This window comes from Astatotilapia calliptera, chromosome 7 (assembly GCF_900246225.1).
Source record: "Astatotilapia calliptera chromosome 7, fAstCal1.2, whole genome shotgun sequence".
NCBI lineage: Eukaryota > Metazoa > Chordata > Actinopteri > Cichliformes > Cichlidae > Astatotilapia > Astatotilapia calliptera.
Window position 1 is genome coordinate 44791956 of NC_039308.1, and position 27583 is coordinate 44819538.

Below are 27583 nucleotides of genomic sequence, written 5' to 3' on the forward strand. Positions count from 1 at the left end.
TCCTGCTCCTTTGTGTTAAAATGAGCTAATTGAAAAGGTTCAGGCACACAGACAGGATTCCTCCTGGGCACCTCCCTTTGTAGGTTTTGTAGGAATATCCGACTGAAAGGAGAACCTGATGGTTGCCCCACAGATTGCTGGAGAGATTACAGAGATTACATCCTGTCATGCCTGGGAACACCTAGCGTTCCAACATGGGACAAGCACCGCTAAGGAGAAGGACAGAATATCCTGCTACTGTGACGTGTCTTTGGAGAAACAGAAGAGGATTAATGGATGGATGGATGGATGGATGGATGGATGGATGGATGGATGGACGGACGTACATAATATGTAGTGCTGAACAAAAAAGTAAAGCTGAGGCCTGTCAGAAAAATCAGGGTACTCCTTATGTACGACGTCGATCATGATTGGGACATACACATGTGGGGTTCATCCTCTGGGGAAAATGAATGTCTCCTCTAGGTTCAAAGTCACAGTTATTAATCTTTAAAGCAATGGAAGAGCCACTGTCTATTGAGACAAAATTAAATGGGGACCACTGAGGCTCAGGCAGAGCGGGTCACTACCAATGAGACGGTCTGTGCATCAATCCCTCGGCTCTTATGGTCCATGTGTCGAAGTATCCTTGGACAAAATGCATCCATAGGAGAGTAAGTGTGCATGTGTGAATGTCAGATAAAAGTGCTTAGTCATGGGTAAAAGCACTGTATGCCTGTGTGTGACTGAGTGAACGAGTCAAATCACTCTGAAACCATCGTGACCTCTGACCTGGTAAATGAGAGACTCATTTTTGGTCTTCTTGTTGATGTCAGCTCCCAGCTCAATCAGACACTCAGTCATTGTTGTATCTCCATCCATGCAGGCCTTTTCCAGCATGCTGTAGTGCAGCTCTGAGTCGCACCACATTTTAGACAGAGCCAGGCACACCGACTTCCGCAGCTGATCGCAGACAGACAGAGAGACTAGGAGTCAGAAAGGGCAGCAAGTCTGCTTTCTAGGAAAGCATGTCACAGGAAATATTAAACCAGCAGACAATGGCTTAAACGATTAACGTAATGCGTGGTCATTTGTGTTCACAGAGTAGCCTGTGTTTCAACACAACTGCTTCCTGATATTGGGATAGAGACTATTACCCTTGATCTTGCAACACAGGAAATAATAATCATGAGTAAGGAAGTAATTTTTTTCAAATTACTGGTCAAGTTTAAGTGTCTAAATAAAAAAGGTCAGATATTTGGAATCAATATCTGTATCTGATGATGCCTAGTAGAAAACATTTATGATCAAACTGATCACAAGGATGTGAACAGGTGTGTTGAATTTTAAAGAAATTCATTCAGTTGTTGTTGCTGCGGTGGTCTAACTTACTGGGCTGATGCTCTGGTCAGTCTCTTCTCTAAGGCACTGGAAGATGTGCCTGTCAAAGTCTTCTTTCTGCAGTTCAGCAGCTGCTCCTGAACAGGCGTCCAGCATCCTCAATGCCACCTGTAAACACTGCAAACCAGACAGGAGGAGAAAGTTTACGAGGGCAACACTGTCAGTACTGCCTTTAACAAGACACACAGGGTAGAAATTAGCCTCAAAGGGCACAGCATCCTGCCTTTGAAGGCTTGATTTAAGATCAGATCTACAATTCTGTGACTGTATCACTGTATCCAGACGGCTAGCAACCAATTACATCATAGCATGTGTAATGGCTATTAGCTGAGCTGTCATCCAAATGTGAAAAGTAGGGATTTAAATATACATAAAAATTGGTTATTAGCGTTTTTTTTTTTTAAATTGGTTATGTCTTTAATCGTATAGGATAGGATGAGATAACATTATGAAAAGAAGAACTCCGTAATTTACATTCTGTTCAAATGGGAGCTCTAAGATTTTTTTCTTCAACCCAATAATGTAATTTTTTTATTTTTAATGAAACTACAGGGCGGGTTTATTACGTCATGGCGTTATATCAGAGTAGTAACACTTGGGTCACCTTTAGCAGCATCTCAGAGTCTTCTCTGTACTGAATGAGAGCGGTAACCACAACGGAGGCCAGTACAGGTACGATCATCCTCGAGAGCTTCTTCTTGGACACAACGTAGGTAAGCAGGGTCAGCCCCCAGTAGTGTATCTCTGGAGAGGGCAGGAAATTTAGTGCGAGTGTAGTTATTTGCCTTTAATAAAGTTCTGTTGAGAAAAAGCTTTGTGTTTTTTTTTTTTTTTTCTTCAGGCAGCTAAAGGCAGTAAACACAGATTTAATGAAGTGAACAAAGGGATTAGTTCAGCTATTCCTAAGTGAAAAACTACACCCCGGATCTCCCTGCAAATCATGTTAAGAGAAAGTTTGGCATTTTTTACAGTAACAAATGTGTACCTCGTTCCTGCGGGAACATTTGTAGTGTATGCAGCACTGTGTCTATCGCCCCCTGCTGGCACAGAAGATCCACTGCACCAGAGCAGTCAGCCAGAGCAGACAGCACCTTCAAACCACATGTTTGAATGGCTGAGCTGCTGATGAACTGTACGCACGTGCATGCATAGAAAGGGAAGAGAGACCAAAATGAATTACAGATAATGCTGCATTAAGTGTTTCTCAAGTGTTGCACACATCTGCATCAGCAGAACGTTAGTAACAAATATAAATGTGGTTATGTACTACTGGCATGGATGAAACATTAATTAGAATAAAAGTTAATGGATATATATCATTTTAGCACACCGTGTAATATATAATGACATAAAACAACTTTCATTAATCTGAGCTTTACTCTTATTCTCTTTTGTCCTTTAGAGTACACTGAAATGCTCAACAGCAGACAGGTTCATGATCTGGGACTCAGTCTACTAAGACTAAGAGAAGTTTCTTGGGTTGTAAAACAAATAAAAATCACATTATCCTTAACATATTTGTCTCAAACGTGAAAGAGCCCCAGTTTGTGAAGAGGAATAGACACAAATCCAGCCTAAGCCATAATCTAGTGTACTTTCTGCGCATCCTAAACACAGACAAATAGGAGGCTTGTGTCAGGAAGCACATCCAGCATAAAAACCGTCATAAATCCAATATACGGATAAAGCCACTGTGGTGACCCCTTGGAAATAAAACAACAGCCAAAAGTGCCCTGTTTGAATGCTCATTTTGAATGATTATGCCTTCTTTAGCACTCTGGGTTTCAAATGCACAAATTATTACGTTAAATAAACTGCTATTCAGACATTATTCTGCCACAGATGTCACGGCCTTTGGCAACAGAGTTTTTGCTGTTTGTGTTCTTTTAAAACATAATGAAGCACAAAAAACGTATTCAGTTATTAGTCATTGTGTGAAGTCGCGACTTCTTTATCATAAAATACTAAATATGAGACAAATGACTGTTTAGACTTGACAGACGTTCACTTCCTCGATGACATGTGGTGTCTTTTTTCTGGTTTTTACTCTTTTCCGAGGCTGATTCAGTCAGTGTTTATCATCCACACTCAAGCATAAAGACGGACATTTTCAACGTCCATACCAATATGAAAACTGAGAACAGTGTGTGAATGTGAGAGTGAGTGAATAGTGGCTTTGGGTGCCTTGAAAAGTGCTATATAAATCCAATCTATTATTGTTATTAAATCTTTTCAGAAATGCAATCACAATCCTTCTGATCTTCTAGTTGCAGAACAGGCTACGATGCAGTTTATAAAACGAATGGGTGAACTGTCGTTTCATTCAGGCGCTCTGCAGCCTGAATAATTTTCTCTTTATTGAAAAAAAATCTCTTAAAAATAAAACCCGATTAGAATCTCCAATTGGGCATTTCAAAACAAAACCAAAATGCTCAAAATGTTGAAAAAGTGTGTGTTGCCCATACCCTGTTGAGAGCTTCCAGGTAGAGGATGTGAGCTCCTTCCACCACACACTGGTTTTTCAGGACCTTCAGAGACACGTCGGCCATGTCGGGATCTGCGACTGAGTTGCCGTGCTCCCTTAAACTCCTGTCTGAGAAGGAAACGAGTGAGGACAAGGACATGAGTAAACACGGACCCTCAGACACAACCGAAAGAGTTTGTTTTTTTTTAAATATCACAGGGCATAAGGATTACAAAGAATCTGTCTATTGTTTTTTCTCGTATTCATACAAACTGAGCCAGGCTACTTGCCAAAAAGGACTTACAATAGATACACACTTGTTTGCCAAGCAATCAAATACAATGAACCATGCACGTTCGTCATATAAAGGTCTTACCGCCTTTGCATAACTGCAATGTGAAACCAAAATGAACTGGATCAGATATACACAAGAGAACAAAAACAGGAACCGTGGTTTAGACTCTCAGATGTGAAAAGTCCCTTAAATTAAAGAGCACATGTAGCAAAATTCCATAACAAAAATAGCTGATATGCTCTGAGGGCTGCAAAATTAGCGAATAGATGCGATTTCCTCATTATGAGCAGCTCATTTCACATTACACTGTGACTTAGTACTAGTCAAAATAATACTCATAAATTATATTCTCCATCTTCCTCTGGGACGAAGCTTAGTGCGGTAAATAAGCTGCCCTGTTGGAGAAGATGGGAAAAAAAACTTTACTTGTGCGACCATTAACTTTTGTTTGGCAGGTCACCTCTGCGCACAAACACCACACAAAGAACACGTAGCTGCTGGGAACGGAAGTGAGAAAAGAAAACAAGAGCGTACCCGGGCAAAGGAAGACCAAGCTGGCTTGCAGAGCCTCCAGCTGAACCTCGGGATTAAAGTTATGAAACTTCATGGTGCTGAGGATCTGGTTCATGGCCATGGTCAACTCATCCAGACTGGCGGCCCTACAAATACAGGGAGACTAGTTTCAAAGCTTGTGAGAAACACTAAATGCTCTCCTCAGTGTGTCTGAATTTTTTCATCGTAGAATGTGAACCGTCTTCGTTCGCACCTTCCCTGGAACAGCAGGTTTAACAGTTTGCAGGCACTGATGGAAACCTCGGCTGAGTCTGAATGTCTCTTCATCATCTCCACCAAATTCACATGAAGGCCACTTGACAGCAGCAAAGAGCGCATCTTACCTGCAAACAAAGCAAGCCGGTTACCGTGGCAACAGCCAAAACAGCAGTGTTTTTATATTATATAGAGATATATACATAGCATCTGTAGCATAAGCTTTTATTACAGGCTGCAGGCGGCAGTTTCAGCACAGACAAACAAACAGATGTTGATCATAACTGCATCTCTGCACACCGTGTGGAAACGTGAGACTCACTGTTGTTTGCGATGAGTGTGGCGATGGCGCTGGTAGCAGCGTTAAACACATTGGGAGACGCAAAGTGAAGCAGCATGGCCGCCATCAGCTGTCTATAAACAGGAGTCCTGTGGAGCAAATACCCAAACGCCATCATTACATTCAGTTCTCGCACAGATCCAACGGCTATGAACGCACGTGTGGAGATGTCACTGTGTCACCTTTCATCCTGCTCTTCTTCTAGATGGTTCAGTGCAGCTCCGTGCAGAAACAGACTGTGAATGGCCCAGCACGCAGCTTCCTGAGACGGTACAAGTGATTTTTAAATAAGTTCAAGTCTTCAGGAGTACCATGTAAAACTCGAAAGCCAAACGTTAGACAGACCTGAACATCTGGCTCATCTGCGTGGAGCTCCAGTGCAGTAAAGCATTCCCTCATCCAGCTCAGCTCCATGTCCTCCACCTGCCCGTTACCCCTGTTCTCCTCCTCCTCTCCTTCCTCCAGACCCTGCTCGGCCACCGCCTTGTTCTGCACGATGGTTGCAGCTAACAAAAAGGACAAAGTCTGTGTCAATCACTGTGTCATTTTTGCAGAATGGAGAAAGGTCAAGAGACAGTTGCATTTTAGTATCATCTGGTTTTTACCACAAAGCTTGGCAACTGCTTTGGGTTATTCGTCTGCGTCTACATCTGCTTAAAAACAGATGCAGGGCTTGAAGACTTTAGTGAAATAACTAAGCAAACATCACGGTTATATGGAAAATGTGCTGCTTCTGAACTCCAATATTTCAAAAAATGTGCAACATCACTATATATTGATGTTGAGTTTAAGACCATCACACGTCCATTAAATATAGTTTGTGAATGTGGGTCCTCACTGAGGTTAGCCAGGCAGGACAGAGCAGCGGCTTGCAGCTTGGGGTTGTTAGGGAAAGTCTGACAGGCTCTGACTGCGACTCTGTGGACACCATTCCTCACCAGGATGTCGTTGTAACTCTCTGCAAGACACCATAAGCCGAGCACCCAGAATTAATACTCTGATTACTTTGATAACTCTCCTCAATCTTCATCTGTCATCTGAAAAAACACGTTAGTTTATCCGAACGAATGAAATCCAAACACTGCTGTGTTGACAGTGAGGATTCAACAAACAGTGTTATCATTACTAGTGTTATTCATGAGTTATTTATTAACTGTACATCTGAGAGCTGGACCCATTTAACACTGTTTTTTGAATTTTATTTAGTTTGTATAGTTAACAACAATGATACTTAATAATGTTCACTGTTGGCTCAGAAATTGAGATAGATAGATAGATAGATAGATAGATAGATAGATAGATAGATAGATAGATAGATAGATAGATAGATAGATAGATAGATAGATAGATAGATAGATAGATAGATAGATAGATAGATAGATAGATAGATAGATAGATAGATAGATAGATAGATAGATAGATAGATAGATAGATAGATAGATAGATAGATAGATAGATAGATAGATAATGTTTCTACAGTCGGCAGGTGGGACAGTGGAAGTTCCAGATGCTTGAGTTACCACTCTGTTTAGTTCTGCTCTCACTCTTCATTTACTTTTACTTTCACTTTCGTCAGCTGTGCCATTTAATTGAGGCACAAAAACTGCTGATAAAACAACAGCAAACAAAACAGTGAGTGGGAGAATGAGCTCAGCGATCACTGAGAAATGTTACTGAAAGACTAATTTACCTAATTAACCAGTATATAATATAGTATGTAAAATGTCTACGTGGATGTAATTCAAAAGTCTTATGAGTCTAATTCAATAGCTCTTATCAGCTATGATAATACACAAATTAATATTCTGCATTTGAAGTGAAACACAAAAGTGCACAAAACAAATCTGCATCCACAAAAACAATGTCAGTACTAAATTACATTAGAGGAAGAAGAAGGCCATAAAAATATGATTAAAATATGATTCTTCTCCTTTTCCACTCGCTCTGACCTGAAGTAAACCTTTTGAACAGGCAGCAGGCCTTCTCCTGCAGCTCCTCCACCTCAGGGAAAGCATCCATGGCAGCGATGATGGTGCTGTAGCACCGAGTGCCCCCTGACATCAACACCTCCACGTTACTGCCTGCAAAAGACAAGTACGCAACTCCACCTGAGTCTTTGAGTACTGCTGAATTACAAATAGCACAAAACTGTAATGAGTAGTATAAGACACTTACATACTAGCTATAAATAAGATTTACATACTCGACCAACAACAAAATTATTTAAATTTTTTTTACATATTCCATACAGAAATCATTCAGATCTGAATCAGCTCAAAATTAGATTATGCATAAAAGTAACGCACCATCTTCTGTACAGTCCTGCGTATTTCAGAGAACATCTCTGAAGTGCGATCGGTTCATTTCTCTCTCAAAAATATTAACTGCAGCTTCTCAATACAAGCCAAGAATAACTGAAATGGCTGAGATGGGAGCATAGCTGATCCATCTTCCACTTCACTCTAAGAGTAGTAGATGGAGTAGCTTAAAGTACATCTACTTATAAGTCATATTTATAAAAGGTACTGAATGAGTTACGGCCCTTCCAGGCTCATTTGTGATGTTGCCTAATCTCCCCTGCCTTACAGCAGGTACGACAATTTGCAGCTGACTCCACTTAATCAGGTTAAGGATTATTTAAGTTTAATCATTAATATATATTTTGTTCCTATTTTCAGCTCTCTGTCCTTTTTTTTGACTCACTCGGACTGTTACTGGTACTTTCCACCATTCTCCTGGACTTCCTGGCAGCATAACAAAAGTCTCTTTTAAACAGTGTTATCTTTGCAGAACTTGCTCTCCAGGCAGCAGTGAGTGCCTGCTTTTAAAGAGTGCAACCTCTGGGTTTATTGCAATGACCAAAATAAAAGGAATCCCAATTAGAAGCTACTGTTAATGTTAAGTGCTTTTTAAGTTGAAGATAAAGTAAAATATCTCATCAATATCAGAGAAAATACCAAAATAGTGATCAACTTTAAAATCCTTTGGTAAATTGTCATTGATGATCGTTTTCATTTTAAATTAAATATATCGACTTCCCGTATAAGACACAATACATGATCGTTAATTCTTGGTGTTACAGATTAAACAGATAAGGGGCCGTAATAAAGTTGGACAGCAAATGCCCTCGATCTGTTCTGGCCTCCTAACTCACACCATTTTAAATTATGGATAACTCTTTGGAAGATGCCATAAGAAATAACAATAATAATAATAATGCAATCTTTGTAATCCTAAAAACAGGATTCGGACTTCCCACATCCTGATAATTAAAATACATTTCATGGAACTGTAGGAAGTCTCCAATTCAATTATCTGCTGCATTCGTAACATGTTTGACTGGGAAATATACTTCAGAGAGTCTTCACTGAATGAGCTGCTATGTTTTCTCACAATGACAATTTGATGTTTTTCTTTCCAAACATGCACGGCTATCCTGTCCCACAAGTTCTCAGAAGGACACTTATTTTACTCCTATTTAATGGCATTAGAGGGATAATGGAAATTAAATCAAGAGTCCCTAAAAAGCATTGCAGTGACATCACGGTCTGATGGTCCATCTACAAATGGACCATGCGAGGTTTTATGAGCTTGTTTCATAACCTGTGTTTGTTACCACTGTGACTTCAGCAAAGCAAAAAGAAGATGACATTAGCCGAGGGAAACCACACAGCCACACACAAAGGACAACTACACCAAATCTCTCTATTCAAACTAAGACTCAGCTACACAGATCAGGCATAACGTTTTATAAGAACCAACACACAGCACTTTTTTTGGATTGTGCAGTAAGAATAACACGGGTTTTTTTTTCTTTACTCTATGGCCATCATAAAGATCACTGTGATGTCATCAGGACTTACCAGGGTGAGTCAGAGGAAGCAGCACTTTTAAAGCCTGCAGCTGCATCTCCCAGTAGTCCGGAAACCTCTGGAGAGCTGCCAGAACCACAGCGTGATCCTGGTTCTCCACAAACTCCACAAGGTGCTCATCGCTGACTGCAAACACAGACGCAGTAAAGATATACGGCTGCTGTTCACCAACACACAGAAGAAAATGTTAATGTGAAGCTAACAAAAAGCTCAATTAGACATGCTGCATCGATGACTATATGCCAAAAGTTGTGTTCCAAATGTACACAAGCTAATCTTCAGTAACATTCGACATTAAAATAGAAGTACATAGATGTATCTGTATGTTCTTTTTCTTTTTTTGTTAACTTTATTCAAGGTTTTATTCTTCTGTGCACCATGTTTCTCTTTTGTCATGTCTCCATTAATATGTATAAACAAGCTAACATGTCAACATCCTCACATTAGCACATTAGTAATTGAATACGGTGACATTATGTGATTGAAACTGCAGGATGTGTGCTCTTCTGCATTGATTATTAGATTAATAAGTAGCTGAACAGGTGTACCTTAAGAAGTGTAGACTGACTAAAAGTAAACAAATTCTGGTAAGAATTCAGAAAAAGTCATTACAGACTGGAAACACTGCAAGAAATACACACAAATGCAAAATCACAGTGAGATTTATGAAAGGTGTGTCCCAAAAAGCAGTGACGATGATGATGTAAGAGAGAAGCCTGCATCACTAAGGCAAATAAGAACGAGAAAGTCCAACTGAAGAAACGTAAGCAGGAAGACAGGAAAGGCACAACTTTACAAAGTGTTTCCTCGAGAATTTAACGGGTTAAAATAGCAAATGTTAAATACCATTCCCCCCAGGACTCTCGCTGCGGCTCTTTATTTCACTTTTCTTTAGGCATTCACATTCCGACTTGGAACCACCCTCAGGTCACAAAGACAATGACTGCACGCTGTATTTAACAAGCATTACACTCGCATGACGTAGAGCATAGTTGTTAAATTAGTTTAATCTCTTTTCTAAAATAAAAGTCAGGCAGTGTCACTGATCAGTGTAAGACACATACCAAGCTAGAAACACAAAGACAGTGTAGACTACACATTTAAGTTCATAATAAATCCACACGCTACGAGGTTGGAGTGTGTATCTACCCACCTTCCTCCAGAAGCAGCTGCAGAGCTGTGCAGCCTTGGAGTTGCACTTCTTCGCTTGTAGGAAACGCCTTCATGGCGTACACCACAAGGCCAAACACGTCCTCCTCCTCATCCAGTAGCAGCAGAGGAATCTTGGCTATGTATGAGAGATAAAATGTCAAGTACAATGAATATCTGTTTGCAGCCAGTCACCAAACTGAGATTATTTTCTGCTTCGATTATCTTATCCGAGCCTCTCGTTAAACTCCCCGTCTTGTTTTATACCCAACCAGCTCAAACAAAAAGCAAAAACCCTAAACCTGCAGATTAAAAACATTTCAGAATTTTTACTCTATTGACCGCTCCTCTTATTACAATGTATGGGTTAGCTATGTTATCAGAAAATGTTTTTTTTCATGAATGCATGTTGGATAAGTGGTGAAATTCTTCTGACAAGCACAGATATTATTATTAGATTATACAAACATTTTTAGAAGCAGGAAATATTTGTTCCATTGTTGCTGGGTATGCAAATGCTTGAATTAGCTGAAACTCTGCATTTCTAAGAAGCCTCAAATCACTCAGCTACACATCAGAGTAGAAAGGAGTGTGACCGTGCAGGCAAACAAATCACTGAAAGAAAAACAAGGTGGTTAACTTGCTCACATTAAAGAGTCTTAAATGACAAATAAGGCTTTTGCAGTGCCATCTGTAGCAGGAAGGATCTTCGGTGTATTCATACCTGATCTGAGCAGCAGGGCCAAGGCTCTGAGTGCAACCATGGCCACTCGACAATCTGCGCTGTACTGAGATAGCACCTTAAGGATCTGCCTGAAAAACATACAACAAGCAAAAACTTCACCAAAGCTGTCGCCAAATAGATTTGGTCATTTTTTTCATCTCCATTGAAAGACCAAACCTTTGCAAAAATTAACTGAATTAAAACTTATTTTATGATATATATTGTTTTAACTACTTCACCCTAAATACTAACTTGATCATTTGATTATTAAATGAAAAATGGCTGTCTGTTGTGTTATTCTAAAATTGTGTAAGCATTGCCGCTAACACAAATGCCTGACATGGAGAATTAATTAATTAATAGAAATTGGCACGTGTAAATAGGGTCATAGCAGCTAAAGCTGGTGTCAAATAATCTGAATCAAATTCTATAAACTTGATTCTATAAACCTAAAAGGAAATGTGCCTCAGATTCAAAGAAATTCAATTCAGTATGGTCCACATTCATTTTTCTAAAATCAGAATTGAGAATTTTACTAAAGTGGAGTAAAAATTGAAGGGGTTAGTCTCCTTTTTGCCTCGAGATTTACCATGACTCGAATCTCCTATTCGACCACATCCCAGAGGAGCCCTACCAGACTGAGAACTGGTGACTGTGGAGGTCATTTAAAGGTCAGCATAGGCATTGTCATGTTCAAGAAACCAGATTGGGATGATGATCTTATACATGGTGCACAGTTGTGTTAAAAATGATGGATACACTGGTCATAAAGGGATGAACATGATCAGCAACTATACTCTGTTACGCTGTGGCTTTTTAATGACGTTTAAGTGGTTCTGTTGGTACCATTTCGTCACTATCAGCCTGAACACTTGCTACAAGGCAGGATGGATCCATGCATTCATGCAGTTTATCCCAAACTCTGACCCTCACATTTGAACATCACAACAGAAATCAAGCCACATGAGAGCAGGTAACGTTTTTCCAGTTTTTCTGTCGTCCAATTTTGACGAGACTGTTTGAACCGTAGCATTAGTTTCCTGTTCTTGGTTGACAGGAGTGACACCCAGTGTGGTCTGCTGCCCCTGTAGCTGTTTCAATGATCAACATGTTGTGCATCTCTGCTGTGCATATCAGAGGAACATTCAGAGATGTTCTACTGCAAAACTTGATAGTGACAAGTGGTTATTGGAGTTACTGTTGCCTTACTATAAAGTCTGACTATTGTCCTCTGACCTCTGGTATCAACAAGGGGTTTTTGCCCACAGAACTGCCGTTCACTGGACATTTTCTCTTTGAACCACACTCTGTAAACCCTAGAGATTGTTCTGAGGGGAAAAACCCAGCAGTTTATGAATTACTCAGCCCAGCCCATCTGGAACCAACAGCAACAACATGCAACGTTCAAAGTCACTCCAATCACCTTTCCTCCCAAAATTAATGCTTGGTTTGAACTTGAGCAGGTTGTCTTGACCACGCCTATATATTTCATGTACCTTCGTGTGGCATGAGCCATCATGATAGTCATTCATTTAAATGAGTGGTGCTGCATAAAGCCCACAGCTGCCAGAGAGTCTTCACTTACTGGTGCACTCCCTCTACCTCCCACTCTTGGGCTTCATCCAAAGGTCTGGTTAGCTGGTCCAGTGTAGTGGGGCATATTTCAATCAGCTGACACAGCAATGACCAGCCAACCTGTGAAAAGGAAGAACAAACAATTTATTAAAATGACGGGAATGAGTCATTACAATAAACCAATGAAAAGTAATGATTCTGATCTCAAGCATACACATTACAGTACTGAGAAAATATGAATCTTACAATCTCACTTTCAGTTTGCTTCAATATGTAGTCTTACCTCTGATAATTAGCATTACACAGCAGTCACAAGACATGCTAGATTTTGTGTAGGCGCGTCAGTCCACAGATGATTTTGTCAACAACAAAGAGCGAGTGATGCTGCTGAACACACCTCACCTTACCTCACACAGATAGCACCACCTGCCATTATAATGGCTAATTTTCGTTGTGTCATTCATTACCTGCTGGACTCCTCTGCTGCTGATGTGGGTAGACAGAACCAGCACGAGGGGCACGTGGACATCTTTGTCTTCAAACAGTTCAGCTGCTGCAGCATGGAACAAGAGATAAGAAGACACGATGAGTCCCATTAGTTTTGAATAAAGTGACTGGGTCTTTTACCCTCATTCCTGTTTTTAAATGTGCATAACAAGGCAGCATTACAGCAGGACTTTACTGTGCAGGTACAAGTCTGTGCTTAAAATCTACTAATCTAAGTAAATCTCATTTTAAATTTGATTTCAGGTAACTTGAATGTGTTTTCACGCCTAGTCTTAAGTAAACTATAATGGCCTTAGTATGACCCCAAAGACATTATGTTTTGTATTTAAGATAAGATATGCTTTATTTATCGCCAAAACTGGGAAATTACTCTGTAAAAACAGCTAAATCATTAACCTGCTCTATAACAAACCTTAAAGTAGGACATATGAACAAAGAAATACAGCATCAATAGACTAGAAGATGGAAGGATGGAAGGGAAAAAATGCACAAAAGGAGCAGAGTTTGTTTGTTTTTGTTTTTTTTAAAGAGCTCAGTGAATTACATTGTGGTCTGAAATAAATAAAACCATAAAAACGATCATGCAAAATTATTGAATGCCATATCACATTTCACACTGGGCAAATACTACTTGATTTTTTTTAATCTGACCTAATTCTCATAAGGCAATGCAAAAATGCCAAAAGGAAATGATGGCTGTTTATGAGCAGCGTGATGATGCACACGCTGAAACAATGTGCTTCCTACCATAGTCGGTGTGCGCCAGGAAAAGCAGATCCTGGATGATTTGAATCAGCGTGCACAGTTGCCTGTCTTCCTGGGGAGTTTTCAGCCTCACCAAAAGTTTTTTCAGCCTTTCTTCCAGCTCCTCTTTGTTAACCATGGTCTTTAAAGCGCCCTGTTCCAGCTGACGACGACTTGACGTGCATTGAAATCAATCACTGCGCTCTCTCTGAACCGACAACGGCCTTCGAGCGGCCACACTGAGCGCAGCGTTAGCGTATAAATAACTCACTGAAAATCCACTGTAGTTACTCATGTCTTTACAAATCATTACTGAATTGCTGTGTTGCATAATAATACAGTAGCTACAGAAAGCTATAAGTGGCTGTTGCTACAAGGGAAGCGGTCAGTGTCGCGGAGTTTCGGTTCCGACATCACAGTCCTCGGCTAACTTTCCTGTGGCAGAGAATAAGTTCCTCTTTGCGGAGTCGGTGACTTTATGTTGCTTGGATGTGAAAACGAAGCGAGTCCTCTCTGAAAGGCGTGTTCCTGCTTTCCTACGATCGCATCATATGACTGCAGGCAGTAAAAACTCCCCGCTTACAGAAGAGGAAGCTGAAAATAGAGTCAGAGAGAATCCGACTTTCTCTCTGACAGGGGAAGCGAGTCAGACAGAGAGCCAAGTCAACGGCACTTACGTTACCCCCCAACGGGTTTTTTGTTGTTTACTTCAAGCTACACTTTTACAAGCTAACGAGTGGCTTGAGTTAGCCCTCCCACTCTGCGTCTAATGCCAGTTGCTGATTTACAGATTTACAACAATGCAGCTTGACCTGGTACTGACATTTGCTGTGTATGATGGAGGAAAATTCCCACACTAAAGCAAACTCTAAAATAGTTTTTAAATTATTTCAGTTAATCTCTAAATTAGGTGTCCTCCCAAAGTAATCACCCCTGTATACTAGAAGTGGCGGATCGATACCAAAGCTTGTATTGGTATTGAATCGATGATAGGTAATATGATCGATATTTTGTTTTTCTAATGCTGTGTTCCTGAATAAGTCGGAAGTTCCGAGCTCCCGGTCAGAAATATTTTGTGGAATGCCCCCCCTCAACTCAAAAATCCCACCACAGCAGCAGCCTCACATAGAATTAACAATACTAGATGGCATCACTGAACGTAAACAACAGTAAAACTGTGTACTTTTAATCTGTACTGCCACTGTTGTCTAGTTGTGACTCAATAAAGTCATAGTAGAGAAATTCCTACAGGCATTGCTGTTTGCAGTGTTTTCATTTACAGCTATAAATATCTGGACACCAGGTGCACCTAAGTCATGTGACTCCACAGCAACAAACCACAGGGAGGAGGAGGTGAGGGTGGAGCAAAGGGTGGCTGAAAGGACCGGTGTTTGCACAGACGTGGCTGCTTTTTCATGAAACAGGAGCAATATCAATGCTGGGATCAGTACTTTCAATATTTGTATCAATGCACACATCCCCACTTGTTAGAGTTACACTGTATTGCTGGTTTTTTTGCAATATGATTTGGCTTCCAAAGTAAAAACTTTCTCAGTGTTGCTTTGTACCTAATGTGCAAAATTGGAAACAGTTTGGTCAGAATATTTTAGCATCCGCTTGGCTTGCTGCCTATAAGTTGGAGTTTTTCCTGGGTTTGTTCCCTGCACCTTTGAATTGGAGAATGGGTCCTGGCTGTCGTCTGCGCCCGTGCACCAAACGATGGTTCAGAGTACCTGGCCTTCTTGGAGCCTCTAGGTGGTGTACCTGAGGATGCTGTCGTCTTACTGGGAGACTTCAACGCTCATGTGAGCAACAACAGTGAGACCCGCAGGCGCGTGATTGGGAGGAACAGCCTGCCAGATGTGAACCAAAGCAATGTTCTATTACTAGACTTCTGTGCAAACCACAAATTGTCCATAACAAACACCATGTTCAAACAAAAGGGCGTCTATAATTGCACATGGCAATAAGAGACCCTAGGCTGCAGGTCGATGATCAATTTTGTATCATCAGATCTGCGGCCATATGTTCTGGATACTTGTGTGAAGAGAGGTGCTGAGCTCTCAACTGATCACCTGATCCAAGTCATGTGGCGGGGTTGGATGCTGGACAGACTTGGGGCGCCTAAAGGTATAGTAAGGCGGCGACCTCCAGCTCGCACTGTAGCAGTTCGCAGCTGAGTGTAAAGTGGCAGGAATGAGAATCGGCTCCAAGTCTGAGGCCATGGTCCTCAGCTGGAAAAGGATGTTGTGCCCACTCCGGGTCAGGGATGAGTTACGGTCCCAAGTGGAGGAGTTTAAGCAGCTCAGAGTCTTGTTGATGACTGCTGGGTGTGGAAGATAAACAGACAGATTTATGCTGTGGCTACAATGATGCGGTTGCTGCTGAGTGTAAAAGCAAAGTTCTTGATTTAGCTGGTTGAGCTACGTCCTTACTCTCACCTATGGTCCTGAGCTTTGGGTAGTGACCAAAAGATTGAGATCACAGATACAAGAGGCAGAAATTAGCTTTCTCTGAAGGGTGGCTGGCCTGCGAATGCCTTGGTGTTCCTTGGGATAAGCTGGAGGAGAAGGCTGGTGAGAGGGAAGTCAAGGCTTCTCTCCTTAGGCTGCTGCCCCTGCAACCTGGCCCCAAATAAGGAGAAGAAGATGGATGGATGGGTAGACTGATGGATGGATATGGGATCATTTCAACAGGTTGCTCTCCAGTGAATTCTATTGAAAATGTAGCTGCATGGAACAGACTGCAGCATTGTAAATAATAATTTCTTTATGCAGTTTAACTTACCAATGCAAATGATATTGTGGGATTAGTTTCTGATCATGATAATATAATAATAAAAGCAGCTATGAAAAATATATAGATATATAGTGTTAGGGAAAATATTCTAAAACACTTCTTCAGTAAAGACTCAGAGAAGAGAAACACACAGAACTTCTTGCTAGCAAGGGCAGCCTCCAGACTGAGACTCGCACTAAGAAACTGCCCCGGTCTTTATTTATACTTCAGTGTGTGTGTGTGTGTGTGTGTGTGTGTGTGTGTGTGTGTGTGTGTGTGTGTGTGTGTGTGTGTGTGTCCTGCTGATCAAAGGGTCATAAAACATGAAAGCACAAAAGGTACATCCTTGGTCATAAAGAGGGTAGTCTCCCCCACCCTAGATGGCACGGTGAGGAAGTCCAGCAGTTAAGGCACTTAGACTAAAACAGACATAGCTACGTTAAAACAATAAAACAAGGTACGACCTCTCCCATGCTCCCAGGATGTGGGGGTGAACCAAGCCTGCTAAAAATCACACATCCTGTCACTACCAAATAACTACAAACAGCATCCTACCATAAGCAAACTTATATCACTAAAAGATTATACTGACTACTAAATACAATTTTCCATTGACATATAGAATAAAATATATATTGTTTACCATACTATGCTGTCTACCTTTGCACTTTTTTTGAGATATTGGGTGGACCCTTTTCTCCCACAGAGAGGAAAGTAAATGAGTGTGAGGCTTAAAACAAGAAATCATTGAAAACTATGTTGTTTAAGTTGTATAGCATAAGTACAAAGTATGTTATAGTGTAGGTACTTCCAGTGTCCCTAGAAGCTGTGGTTCAGGTCCAGCTGTTCCCTGGCAAGGAGAGCACCATCTGATTTGAGGATTGGATGACAGTCGGTGAGCACAGAATATCAGCTTGACATAGTGGTCATATCTTATTTTTCCTGTATTCAGCATTGGGTACAACCCCCCAACCACCAGTGATATGCCTAAATATCTTCACTTTTCAGCCGTTTTTTTTTTTTTAATCATTCAGAACTATTCCTGAAGACTACTTAAATAAAGAAAGAAAAAAAAACTCCGGTTTACTTGTTGTTTAAAGATTGTAGTCATGGAATTTTATTTTAGGACACAAGAATGCTTTATGCGTTTTAAAGTATACATTAGACCACGGTTTAGATGGGTTTTGCTTTTTGGCCTGTATTTGTATAGCGCTTTACTAGTCCCTAAGGACACCGGGCACACTGGCGCCACCGGGCCCTCTGACCACCACCAGTAGGGAACAGGTGAAGTGTCTTGCCCAAGGACACAATGACCGAGACTGTCCGAGCCGGGGCTCGAACCGGTAACCTTCCGATTACAAGGCGAACGCCCAACTCTTGAGCCACGATCACCCAACTTTGCACAATTTATATGTAGGAAAGCCCAGTGGAAAACGTGTCTTTATCTGTCAAGTGTCTGTTTGATTAAAAAAAGAATGTTAATCATATTTTGGGGGGTAAAAATAAACAAAAACGAAAGTAGCTAAGCAACAGTTAATATTTACCTTCGCGAAACGTATCCATCTAAATCTGCCCAAACTTACTGATAGCGCATAAAAAAGTGCTCACAGTTGAAATCTTTGCCATGTTTTGTGGCCAGTGCAAATTCCTGCTGTGTTGGCTCATTAATCACGACTACCATAAAAAGAACCAGTTGGGTTACATTTTACAGTTCAAATGGGCGTGTTTACTTTTTTTTTTTCAGGGATAATATCATATGATCCACATAACAGACTTCCTGTTTGTTGAAGAACACATCCACAGCAGCACTGTGCGCTGGAGGAAAGCAGCCTTTTTAGAGGTATGGGTTTTTTTTTTCACAGATAGTTAAGGTGACCTGACAGGCTAAAGTCCAGTAATGCGACTTATTTGACTTTATTGCAAACAGATGACTTATGGGGACAAGGGGCATAAGGGTCACTTACCATTCCGTACTTTTAGCATTATAAGAATAAATGAAGTAGAAGTTACATTCGGAAATACTCATGAAAATAATGAAAAATAGATGGGGTAAAGTGATCTGAATGAAAATTGTTCACTCACATCTCTGCCGAATTTTCGAGTAGACAATACATGTGCTGTCAACTCTGGTTTTACGTGCACAAAAGTCTCCGCTGAGCACAAATTCGTTAAAAATGACATTTTGGATGGAGTTTGGCACGGTGCTGTAGGAAGATCGTAAACTCTCTGTTTGAAAAAAAAAGAAACAACATTGTTTTTGTAGCCGGGTGGGCACGTGACCTCACGCACAAACATGGCTGCACGCAGAGCAAAGCAGTAGCGCTGTCAGTGGTGAACAAAACATCTAAAGTCAGCTTAAAGTCATCAACCTACACTGTTTAAGCAGCTTTCCCACGACGCGACTCCGAAATATGCGACACAGCAGAATCTGGCGCTCGGTTAACCACAGGAATTAGTCACGACATGTCGTCATCAAAGTTAGCTAGTATAGCTGCTAAAATCACGACGTGGTGCTTTCTTTCCTGTTGCTTTTTCGAGCTGGACACCTAAAAACACACCCAAGGTTTGGAATTTAACTTAGAGGTTAGCTGAACGTCTTGCACTGAAAATACTGCTATTATTTTGTTGAGGGGAAAACGACAACAACAAAAAATGATTATGATTTGTAATCTGCTTTAATGGGACATGACTGCATCCATGTACACGTCACCGCCACTTCCTCACAGAAGTATCTCACCTGGCTGATTTAATAAAGTGGTGACCTGCAACCCCTGGTTAGCTTAACCTCTGGTTTCTCCTATGTCCAGCAGCTATGATGAGTACAGCTTGGAGCACATGAGCAACCTCATGGCCAGCAGGAGACAGAAAGCCGGGGACGATGGAGAGCGGAGTCTCATAGGACCTCCATCTAGGCATGTGGATGAGAATCTCCCAGACCGGGATGCCCCCAAGCCGCTTTTTGTCTATTTGTTGGCGTTTTTCTCTGCCTTGGGGGGATTCCTCTTTGGGTATGACACTGGAGTGGTTTCTGGAGCCATGATTCTCCTCAAGAAGGAGATGAACCTGAATGCTCTGTGGCAGGAGCTGCTGGTTTCCAGTACTGTGGGAGCTGCGGCGCTCTCTGCCCTGAGTGGAGGCTACCTGAACGGGTGGCTGGGCCGCAGGATCTGTATCCTTGTGGCCAGCTTTATCTTCACTGTCGGTGGCATCATCTTGAGTCTTGCCCCAGACAAGGTGGTCCTCCTTGTTGGCAGAATTACAGTTGGTTTGGGCATAGGTAAGTTATTTTTATTTAACACTACAGCTTGTATCAAGGTAAAGTCACCATTATGATTTTGCTCCTTATAAGGAACCCTTTGTTTGACTCTCATTATTCAATATTTGCCTTATTCAAACACAGAGCTCTGAATTATACGGCAGAGTTAGGATGTAATATGAATTGTCTGTGGGAATGCATCTGTTGTGCATTAGCATGAAACTGTTCCTCTCCTTGCCTTTAGGCATTGCTTCCATGACTGTTCCTGTGTACATCGCAGAAGTTTCCCCTCCTCACCTGCGAGGTCAGCTGGTCACTATCAATTCCCTTTTTATCACTGGTGGCCAGTTCATTGCCAGTGTGATTGATGGGGCTTTCAGCTACGTGAGACAAGACGGCTGGAGGTACGCAGCTTTGATGCTCTCTCACCTGTGCTAAGGGCTTTAGTTTAGTTTGGTTAAATTTGATTTATCCCTTTTTTACCATTATTTGGATCTTTGCCGTGAATGCCAATAAGGGCACCAGAGTTTTCAGATTCCAAGAAGCTGCATCTTCTCCATGCTTTAGGTACATGTTGGGCCTTTCCTGCCTTCCTTCTGTGCTGCAGTTCTTCGGCTTTATTTTTCTGCCCGAGAGCCCCCGTTGGCTCCTCCAAAAAGGCCGAAGCCTAGAGGCTCATCAGGTTCTCAGCCAGATCAGAGGAGGCCAGAACATTGATGAGGAGTATGACACCATCAGAGCCAGCATTGAGGAAGAAGAGAAAGATTTAAATGGAGGTAAACGATGTCTAGGAAAAGGGAAACATAGCAGGTGTTATGTGCGCGTGCTTAATCACACTGTGTTTTCTTTTTTTTCCCTGGTTATTTTTAGGTGGGCCTGTTATTTTCCGTATCCTCAGGCACTCGCCGACTCGTAGGGCTCTCATCGTTGGTTGTGGGCTCCAGATGTTTCAGCAGTTGTCTGGGATAAACACCGTCATGTAGGCCGACTTTTTGTTTTGTTCAGTTTCAGACCGCATGACAATGCTAACCATTGCTGTAAAACCTCAAGCGCTACATCAGAGCAAGTGTGTTTTCTGTAAATCTGTCCTGTGCTGTATCCTAGGTACTACAGTGCAACCATTGTGCAGATGGCTGGGGTGCGTGATGATAAACAGGCAATATGGTTGGCCGCAGCAACTTCAGCTACCAACTTCGTGTTCACCTTGTTGGGAGTCTGGCTTGTTGAGAAAGTGGGTCGCAGGAAGCTGACCCTGGGCAGTCTTTTAGGTTTGTAATTATAGAGATTACTTGATTGATAGATGCATTTTTTTTTTAAGTTTGGGGGGGGTGTTTGTGTTAAGTTAATTTAACACAATTTGTCACAAATCAAAAATAAAAATATAGAAATGTGTTCTTACTGTAGCTAAGGCCAAAAGTGTTTACAGTGGGCAGGACTGGGATCATTTTCATGTAAACATCTCTGGGACTTTTGCAACCAGACTGACTTCTAAAGTAAAACTAATGTGTTTTTATGGTAATAGTATTATATTTGGTCAATGATATTATTCAGGTATATGAAAATGAACTGCTTGTTTCTGCAGACACCCCTGCCGTCTTTCTCAGTGTGTTTGTCTCATTATGTTTCCGATGCAGGAACTGGTCTGAGTCTGGCTCTGTTGGCAGTTGGGTTCTTGTTATCTGCCCAGAACTCTCCTCCTATAACCCTCCACCCATTAGACCCCCAAAACTCAACCTGCAGGACATATGGGTAAGAAGAAAAAAAAAATCACACTGCACTAATTTTTATTTGTTTTTGTATTGCAACATAGCATGCAGGCAGTTCGACTTCCTGTCAGTTTACACTATGTTGTCGTTCAACATTTGGTTGTATTATGTATTTTGTGGCTCAGTGGTGATGCTTATCTTGGTATTTCTTCACTGTTGTGACAATGATTTCGCTAACTTTCATTCTTGGAGTGCGTGTATGCATCCTCTGGTGATTTTTAACCCCTCACTCTTCCTCCTACCTCCAACAATAGCTGTATTTGCTTAATCTTTAAAGGCCTGATCTCTGCCGCTCAGTAGATTTGGTGGTGTCTTTTGTGAAAGCTTTTGCATTCATCTCTGTCCTGCAGGTCTTGTGAAGGCTGCATGCTGGATCCAGATTGTGGATTTTGTTTCCTTGAAAATGGCACCAACGTGTACGACTCTTCCTGTGTTCCTGTCAATCAGTCATCCACGGATCATGCAGCCTGGGGAAGGTCAGATATTTGGGGTCTTTTGTTTTTGTATAAAGGGAAGGTGTATGCATTAGCTCACAAAAAATGTAAAGGTCCGAAAAGATGTTCCAGTGATTTCTTTCTTGGATATGACTGCTAAGTGGATGGATGGAAATATGGATGATATCAAAAGTGCATAAAGAAGTAGTGAAATAATAGTGCTAACAAACTCATGGAAAACCTGCATAATATCATCTCAACTTATTCACTAATGCAATCATTTTCAAGGTAAAAAACCACAGGGATGTCTTGCAATGCCATCAACAGACATCTTTTACATATATAATGTTAACAAAACACAGAACAGATGCAGATAAAACTCTCCATTATTAACTTGAATGATCCTCTTTGTTGTAAGACAATTGTTAGAAGGAACAGAAGGGTGGAGTTTTATAGCTTCCTGTCTGTGTCACATTAACAGGATCCAGTGTTACGTCATAGGTGTGGTGATGTGTTGTGTGTTTTAAGCTTGAGTTGCGTATCTGAGAGTGTGAGAGCACGTCTCTTCCTGACCTTCCGTTCATGTGTCTGTGAACATTATTTGAAGGTCCAGTTTTAAAATACTACTAAAAGTAGTGCTTGAAATATTACAATGCTGTCTATGACCTGCACTGTAATAGATTGTTTTTCAAATACTTTTAAGCTAATCTGTGTTATTTACCCCCAAAGTTGAGATGATTAGCTCAATAAAAGGAAAATGAAACAAGTATTCAATCCCAAAATTTAGTAAATCAAAGAAGCAAAATAAGTAAAAATCTAAATGCAATGCAATGAAAATAAAATAAGTAAAACATTTGATAACATTATGTTTAATTAAATAAAGTCTAAATGTAAAACAGTAGGGTGGCTTTATGAAGTACAATATGGTTTCTGTTTTTTATTATTATTATTTTTGTTTTTAATCCAGGTGTTCCAATGGAACAGAAGCAAGCGACAATCCAATTTGGGCGTACAACTACTGTCCTTCGTCTTACTCCTGGATTGTTCTTTTTGGCCTCATCCTCTACCTTGCGTTCTTTGCTCCAGGTTTAAAATTAATTTCTTCTTGTTTTTTTTTGTATTTGTTTTTATTTTGTTGTTTAAATTATTATTTCTCAGTTCATAGCCATCCCCATCTTATTGCAGCTGAACCTAAACGTGCTGAGTCTATTCCCCTAATTTAGTTTGACTGTGAGGTAACTTGGACAGTATAAATGATGGATATGGCTACTGTGTGACAGTCAGTGAAGTGGCATTATAAAGCTGAGGAGTGAGCACTAGGCCTGACTGTTGCATTGCTGTCTTATTGGCTGAAAACTTGTGATGAACAGCCTGTCGTTCGAATAATAAACCATCTACCGATGAGTCGCCCCATCTGAAAATGACTTTTCTGAAAACACATGATCTCATTTAAAAGTTGCCTTATAAATTCCTTCCTTATAAAAGGCGCTTCCACCTTAGCATCACTTTTCAAACAGTCTGGGTCCATCTTTTATACCAAATCATGTCTATTCAAACATTTGCAAATTCGAAAACAAAATCATCACTTTTTAATGCGTTGTAATGTGACACTAAGAAACGAGTTATGGAAATAGAACAAATTTTCAAGATGTAGGAAAATGCTTCTTCATACTCAACCTCTTTGAATGTTATCAGTGTTATCCTAATCATGAAGGCTAACCAACAGCTAATATGTCGTTGACACATGTCTAATGTGATAAAATAATGCATACAATACACGTTACAGGTATGGGCCCCATGCCTTGGACAGTGAACTCTGAGATCTACCCACTTTGGGCGCGCAGTACTGGCAACGCCTGTTCAGCTGGAGTGAACTGGATCTTCAATGTCTTGGTGTCTCTGACGTTTCTCCATGTTGCAGAGTTTCTTACTTATTATGGTAAGACGGCATTAAGATAGCAGCTAAAGTGTTTTAGGGTATTAAGTAACTGGAAACGCTAAAAGTATAAAACTTGGCAAAAAAAAGAAAGGGACAGACATTTTTATTGCTGGTTGAGTTGTGGTTAATTGGGTTAAATACTTCTTTAAAAAAAGTTAAAGGATCAGACCTCCAAGGAAAAAATGATATGGACTGGGTAATGTGTTTGGAACGTAAGCATCCCGAGTTGTTTGATGGAAATGAAAATTATTCAAAGACACCTCCTGAAAAAGTGAAAAAAATGATGCGGCAGCCTGGTCCATTTTCCCGATCTTCATTCCAGCTATTTCGCCTGCAGTGTGAAAGTAGCCTTAGACTCCATGGTACCAGACAGTGAGCACAGCGCCCACTAGAGGACATTGGGCCTTCAGGCCACCCTCATAAGGTCTGTTTCTGGTTGTTTGGTCAGACATTTACACCAGTGATTGGCTGGTGGTCATTTTGTAGCTCTGGCAGTTTCCATCCCGCCAGGAACAAATAGTGGTCCTGCTGATGGGTCCTACTGAAGGACCTTCTCAGCCTTGTCCAGCTCTTTTAGAGTAACTGCCTGACTCCTGGAATCTCCTCTGTGCTCTCGAGACTGCTGTGAGACACAGCAAACCTTCCGCATTAGCACGTATTGATTTGCCATCCTAGAGGAGCTAGACTACCTCTTGCAACCTCTATAGGGTCCAGATATGATCTCATGCTGCCAGTAGTGATGCTGACCCTGGCCAAATGCAAAACAAGTGAAAAAACAGTCAGAAAAGATGAGGAGGGAAAATGTCAGTGGTCTCTACTTGTAAAACCATTCCTGTTTTGGGGGTAGTCTCATTGTTGCCCCTCTAGTGCACCTGATGTTAATTTTATTAACCCCAAAGAAGCTGAAACTGATGAATAACCCCCTCTGCTACTTAACTGACCACATCAATATCCTGCAAGCTTAACTTGATGCTGTGTTGAAGTTTTCTGAGCAGTGTGCATAGCTTTTTAAGGTTATTTTAAGGTTATTTAGAGGAATTGAATTTGTTTATTAGGTGTTTTTTCCTATTTAAATATTTAAATAAACAATTCACACAACTTTATCAAGTTTAATTTACAGCCAAGAACTTCATAGTTTTGAGCCTAATTTCCAAAATCCCTGTATTCCAGGTGCGTTCTTCTTGTACACGGGCCTGGCCATGCTGGGTCTCATCTTTGTACTGGGCTGCCTCCCAGAGACAAAGGGCCTACAGCTGGAAGAGATTGAGAACCTGTTCGCAGGTCAGCTCTGCTCCTGTGGAGAGCCTTCACCCAACAGCAATCGTCATGTCCAATACATCCGGGTAAAAGGCAGCAACTACCTCCCCTCTGACAACGACGCCTCAGATGTAGAGTAGACTGGGATGATTTCGCTTTCCACTCTGTCCTTTGGTTTTCCTGGGATGGCTGCTCTTGCGGGGAGGAAAAGGTATTCACGGTTCCCTCTGGTGGGTGTGATCGAATGGGACCAAACGCAGGCTAGAGCTCCCCTGGGGTTGACTTTAACTGGTGCTTTCTTTCATTTAAGCAACTTTTTCAAATTTCTTTTTAGTTCTGCCTTTATCTCACCTGGAAATCGTGTTGCTTTGCATTTCTTACTTTTGAATATCCTCCTTATTTCTCATCGTCATTTATGCACTAATAAAAAGGGAATACTGACTGGTGTCTACGCAGTATTGCTGTGGGCACAGTTAATCTGTGACAGTGTTGCTGGGATCAGAAAATCCTTGTTTTACAAACTGATCAGACCACAATGAAAATGAGTGAAATATTTCCATTTTCTTGTTGAGAAACCTTTTAGAAACAAGCCTTTTGTTGTTGTTGTTTTAACCACACAGTTGGTTGCTGACTCATCGTTTACCCTCACATATTTAATTCCATTAAGTTGCGTGATTTCCGTCTGACCATCCATCTTTTATAAACTACAAAAACGAGATACGGGCAGAAATCTGATTGTGGTGAAATGATAAGGATTTGAGAATTTGAAGATCTGTGAAACTGCTTTCACTGATTTCTGCCATACTTGGACGTTTGCACATCTTTTCGAAATCATTAACATGGGGTTAGTCCTCCAATCAAAGCTGGTGTCAAAAATACTAATCACGTGTTTCTGTTGTCAACTAGAAAGTGGGTGAGTTTGCACTTTAAAGTCTTTTATTTTTTCAATAAATAATAAAATTAAGTGATAAATAAAATGTTTCCTACGTGCCAGATTGCTATAGCAAGTTGTTGTTTTTTTAGCATGATTTGGAATTCAGCCAAGCAAACTATGGAGCCGTGGAGTCAGACAGTGCCATAGCCTATATAACTGTAAGTAATGCATCGAGGTATTAAAGTGCTACAAACTTTGATGTTATGTTACTGTACAAAGAAAAATGCCTTTTTGATGTTCAAAATGTTCAATTTCATATCTTTGTTGTTGCAGCTGAGATAATGGTGACCAAGAACAACGTCCCACAGAGGGCTTTTGTACAGAATGTCCTTTTTACACTGGGATACTTTGATAAGTACCAGTTTGCTTTATTGGCACTGCTGGCATTTACAAATATTGATTTTTCATTAAATATTTTTCATGCGGCCTTATTTTTATTTTTTTTTGTACATCAAGCACAGGCTAAGATGTATTTGGAAATTGTACAAAACCTCCACATGGAAACATGAAAGTGCTTGATACCTAAAACTACGTGATCTGTAGTTACAGGTCCATTCTGCTTTTGTTTGAAATGAATGGATTTCCCTCTTGTGCTGGGGGAAAAGAATAGACTCATGACACTACCACCTTTATATGAGACAGAGTTTTTCCTCAGGTGAACAGAGCTGATTGTCTTGACAGCTTCGAGGGGAAAGCATTTCAGGTTAAAAGGCCATAAATGAATTTTATGGATAAATGGATCAGCATTTTGTATATGAAAAGTTAACTGTTTGCAAAGTTACAATATATGTGTGTTTTGTTTTCTTTTCACCAATGTCATATTTGATAAATAAACTTGTCAAAAGAGCCTGATCTGTGAAGTCAGTCAGTTTTTGTGTGAAAAGGTCATTTGAGTGTTGCTCAAATGTAATTGAAGATGGTAACATGACATCATTTCTAAGAGTCTAAGACGGCATGAAAAATTGTTGAAGTGCTCACAACACTGAAACAAAGAATAACAGAGACTTTCCCAAAGATCCTGAGGAAGAACATCTCCCAGAGGCTGTTGGTGTCCTACTGCTGCTCCACAGAGTATTTTAATATATTACTTCTGTGTGTGGTTTTCCTCTTGTACAGTGGCACAAAACAAGGCGCTCCCGAGGGTGGCCCAGAAAACCATGGGATGCCCCCTACCTACTCTAGAGGACCTACATAGTTAAAGCTAATAATATAAAAGATCCTTCTGACTGTCCATGTCCACATGAATGTGCTCTGTGTAATTTGGGAGAGTGGGGAAAGGCAGCTTTGGTCTTTTTATGTGTTTCTTGTACGGTTTTATATAGTTTATAGTTTTTATTACTGTTGTGAGTGATCTTTGAACTGTTCAGAGTCCATTTGACATTAGTGTACACGTTGCATTAT

The 27583-nt window shown here is 40.8% G+C and overlaps 2 protein-coding genes across 12 annotated transcripts in view; one reads left to right on the top strand and one right to left on the bottom strand.

The window, feature by feature from the left end:
• Positions 1-14941, bottom strand: part of lrrk2 (leucine-rich repeat kinase 2) — a 36180-nt gene extending 21239 nt beyond the window's left edge. For 2 of the 4 annotated variants that reach the window (XR_003272907.1, XM_026175029.1), the window contains exons 1-18: positions 13822-14941; positions 13035-13120; positions 12578-12687; positions 10993-11081; positions 10273-10407; positions 9111-9245; positions 7197-7328; positions 6086-6205; positions 5593-5753; positions 5430-5509; positions 5230-5336; positions 4906-5035; positions 4674-4798; positions 3846-3973; positions 2366-2510; positions 1985-2124; positions 1372-1497; positions 772-942 (exon numbers count right to left, since the gene is read on the bottom strand). Coding sequence is in view for 3 of the 4 variants with exons in the window: in XM_026175029.1 (XP_026030814.1) it covers positions 772-942; positions 1372-1497; positions 1985-2124; positions 2366-2510; positions 3846-3973; positions 4674-4798; positions 4906-5035; positions 5230-5336; positions 5430-5509; positions 5593-5753; positions 6086-6205; positions 7197-7328; positions 9111-9245; positions 10273-10407; positions 10993-11081; positions 12578-12687; positions 13035-13120; positions 13822-13957 (2256 nt within the window). In the remaining variant the exon portion in view is untranslated. The remainder of the gene's footprint in view (positions 1-771; positions 943-1371; positions 1498-1984; positions 2125-2365; positions 2511-3845; positions 3974-4673; positions 4799-4905; positions 5036-5229; positions 5337-5429; positions 5510-5592; positions 5754-6085; positions 6206-7196; positions 7329-9110; positions 9246-10272; positions 10408-10992; positions 11082-12577; positions 12688-13034; positions 13121-13821) is intronic. The other 2 variants (XM_026175027.1, XM_026175026.1) reach the window with 2 other exon arrangements.
• A 3313-nt stretch (positions 14942-18254) lies between these two features.
• Positions 18255-27034, top strand: LOC113026351 (proton myo-inositol cotransporter-like). 8 transcript variants are annotated; one of them, XM_026175037.1, is made up of 13 exons: positions 18255-18436; positions 19404-19873; positions 20097-20256; positions 20420-20628; positions 20723-20831; positions 20957-21120; positions 21487-21601; positions 21969-22094; positions 23020-23138; positions 23839-23991; positions 25162-25334; positions 26272-26340; positions 26456-27034. In XM_026175037.1, exons 2-13 carry the CDS (start codon positions 19432-19434, stop codon positions 26462-26464), a joined length of 1848 nt encoding a protein of 615 aa, XP_026030822.1. In that variant the 5' UTR covers positions 18255-18436; positions 19404-19431; the 3' UTR covers positions 26465-27034. The 8 variants fall into 8 exon arrangements, with proteins under 8 accessions (XP_026030822.1, XP_026030816.1, XP_026030818.1 ...); XM_026175031.1 differs by having other exon boundaries at positions 26272-27034; XM_026175033.1 differs by having other exon boundaries at positions 18256-18436; positions 19407-19873; positions 26272-27034.
• The last annotated feature ends 549 nt before the right edge of the window (positions 27035-27583 follow it).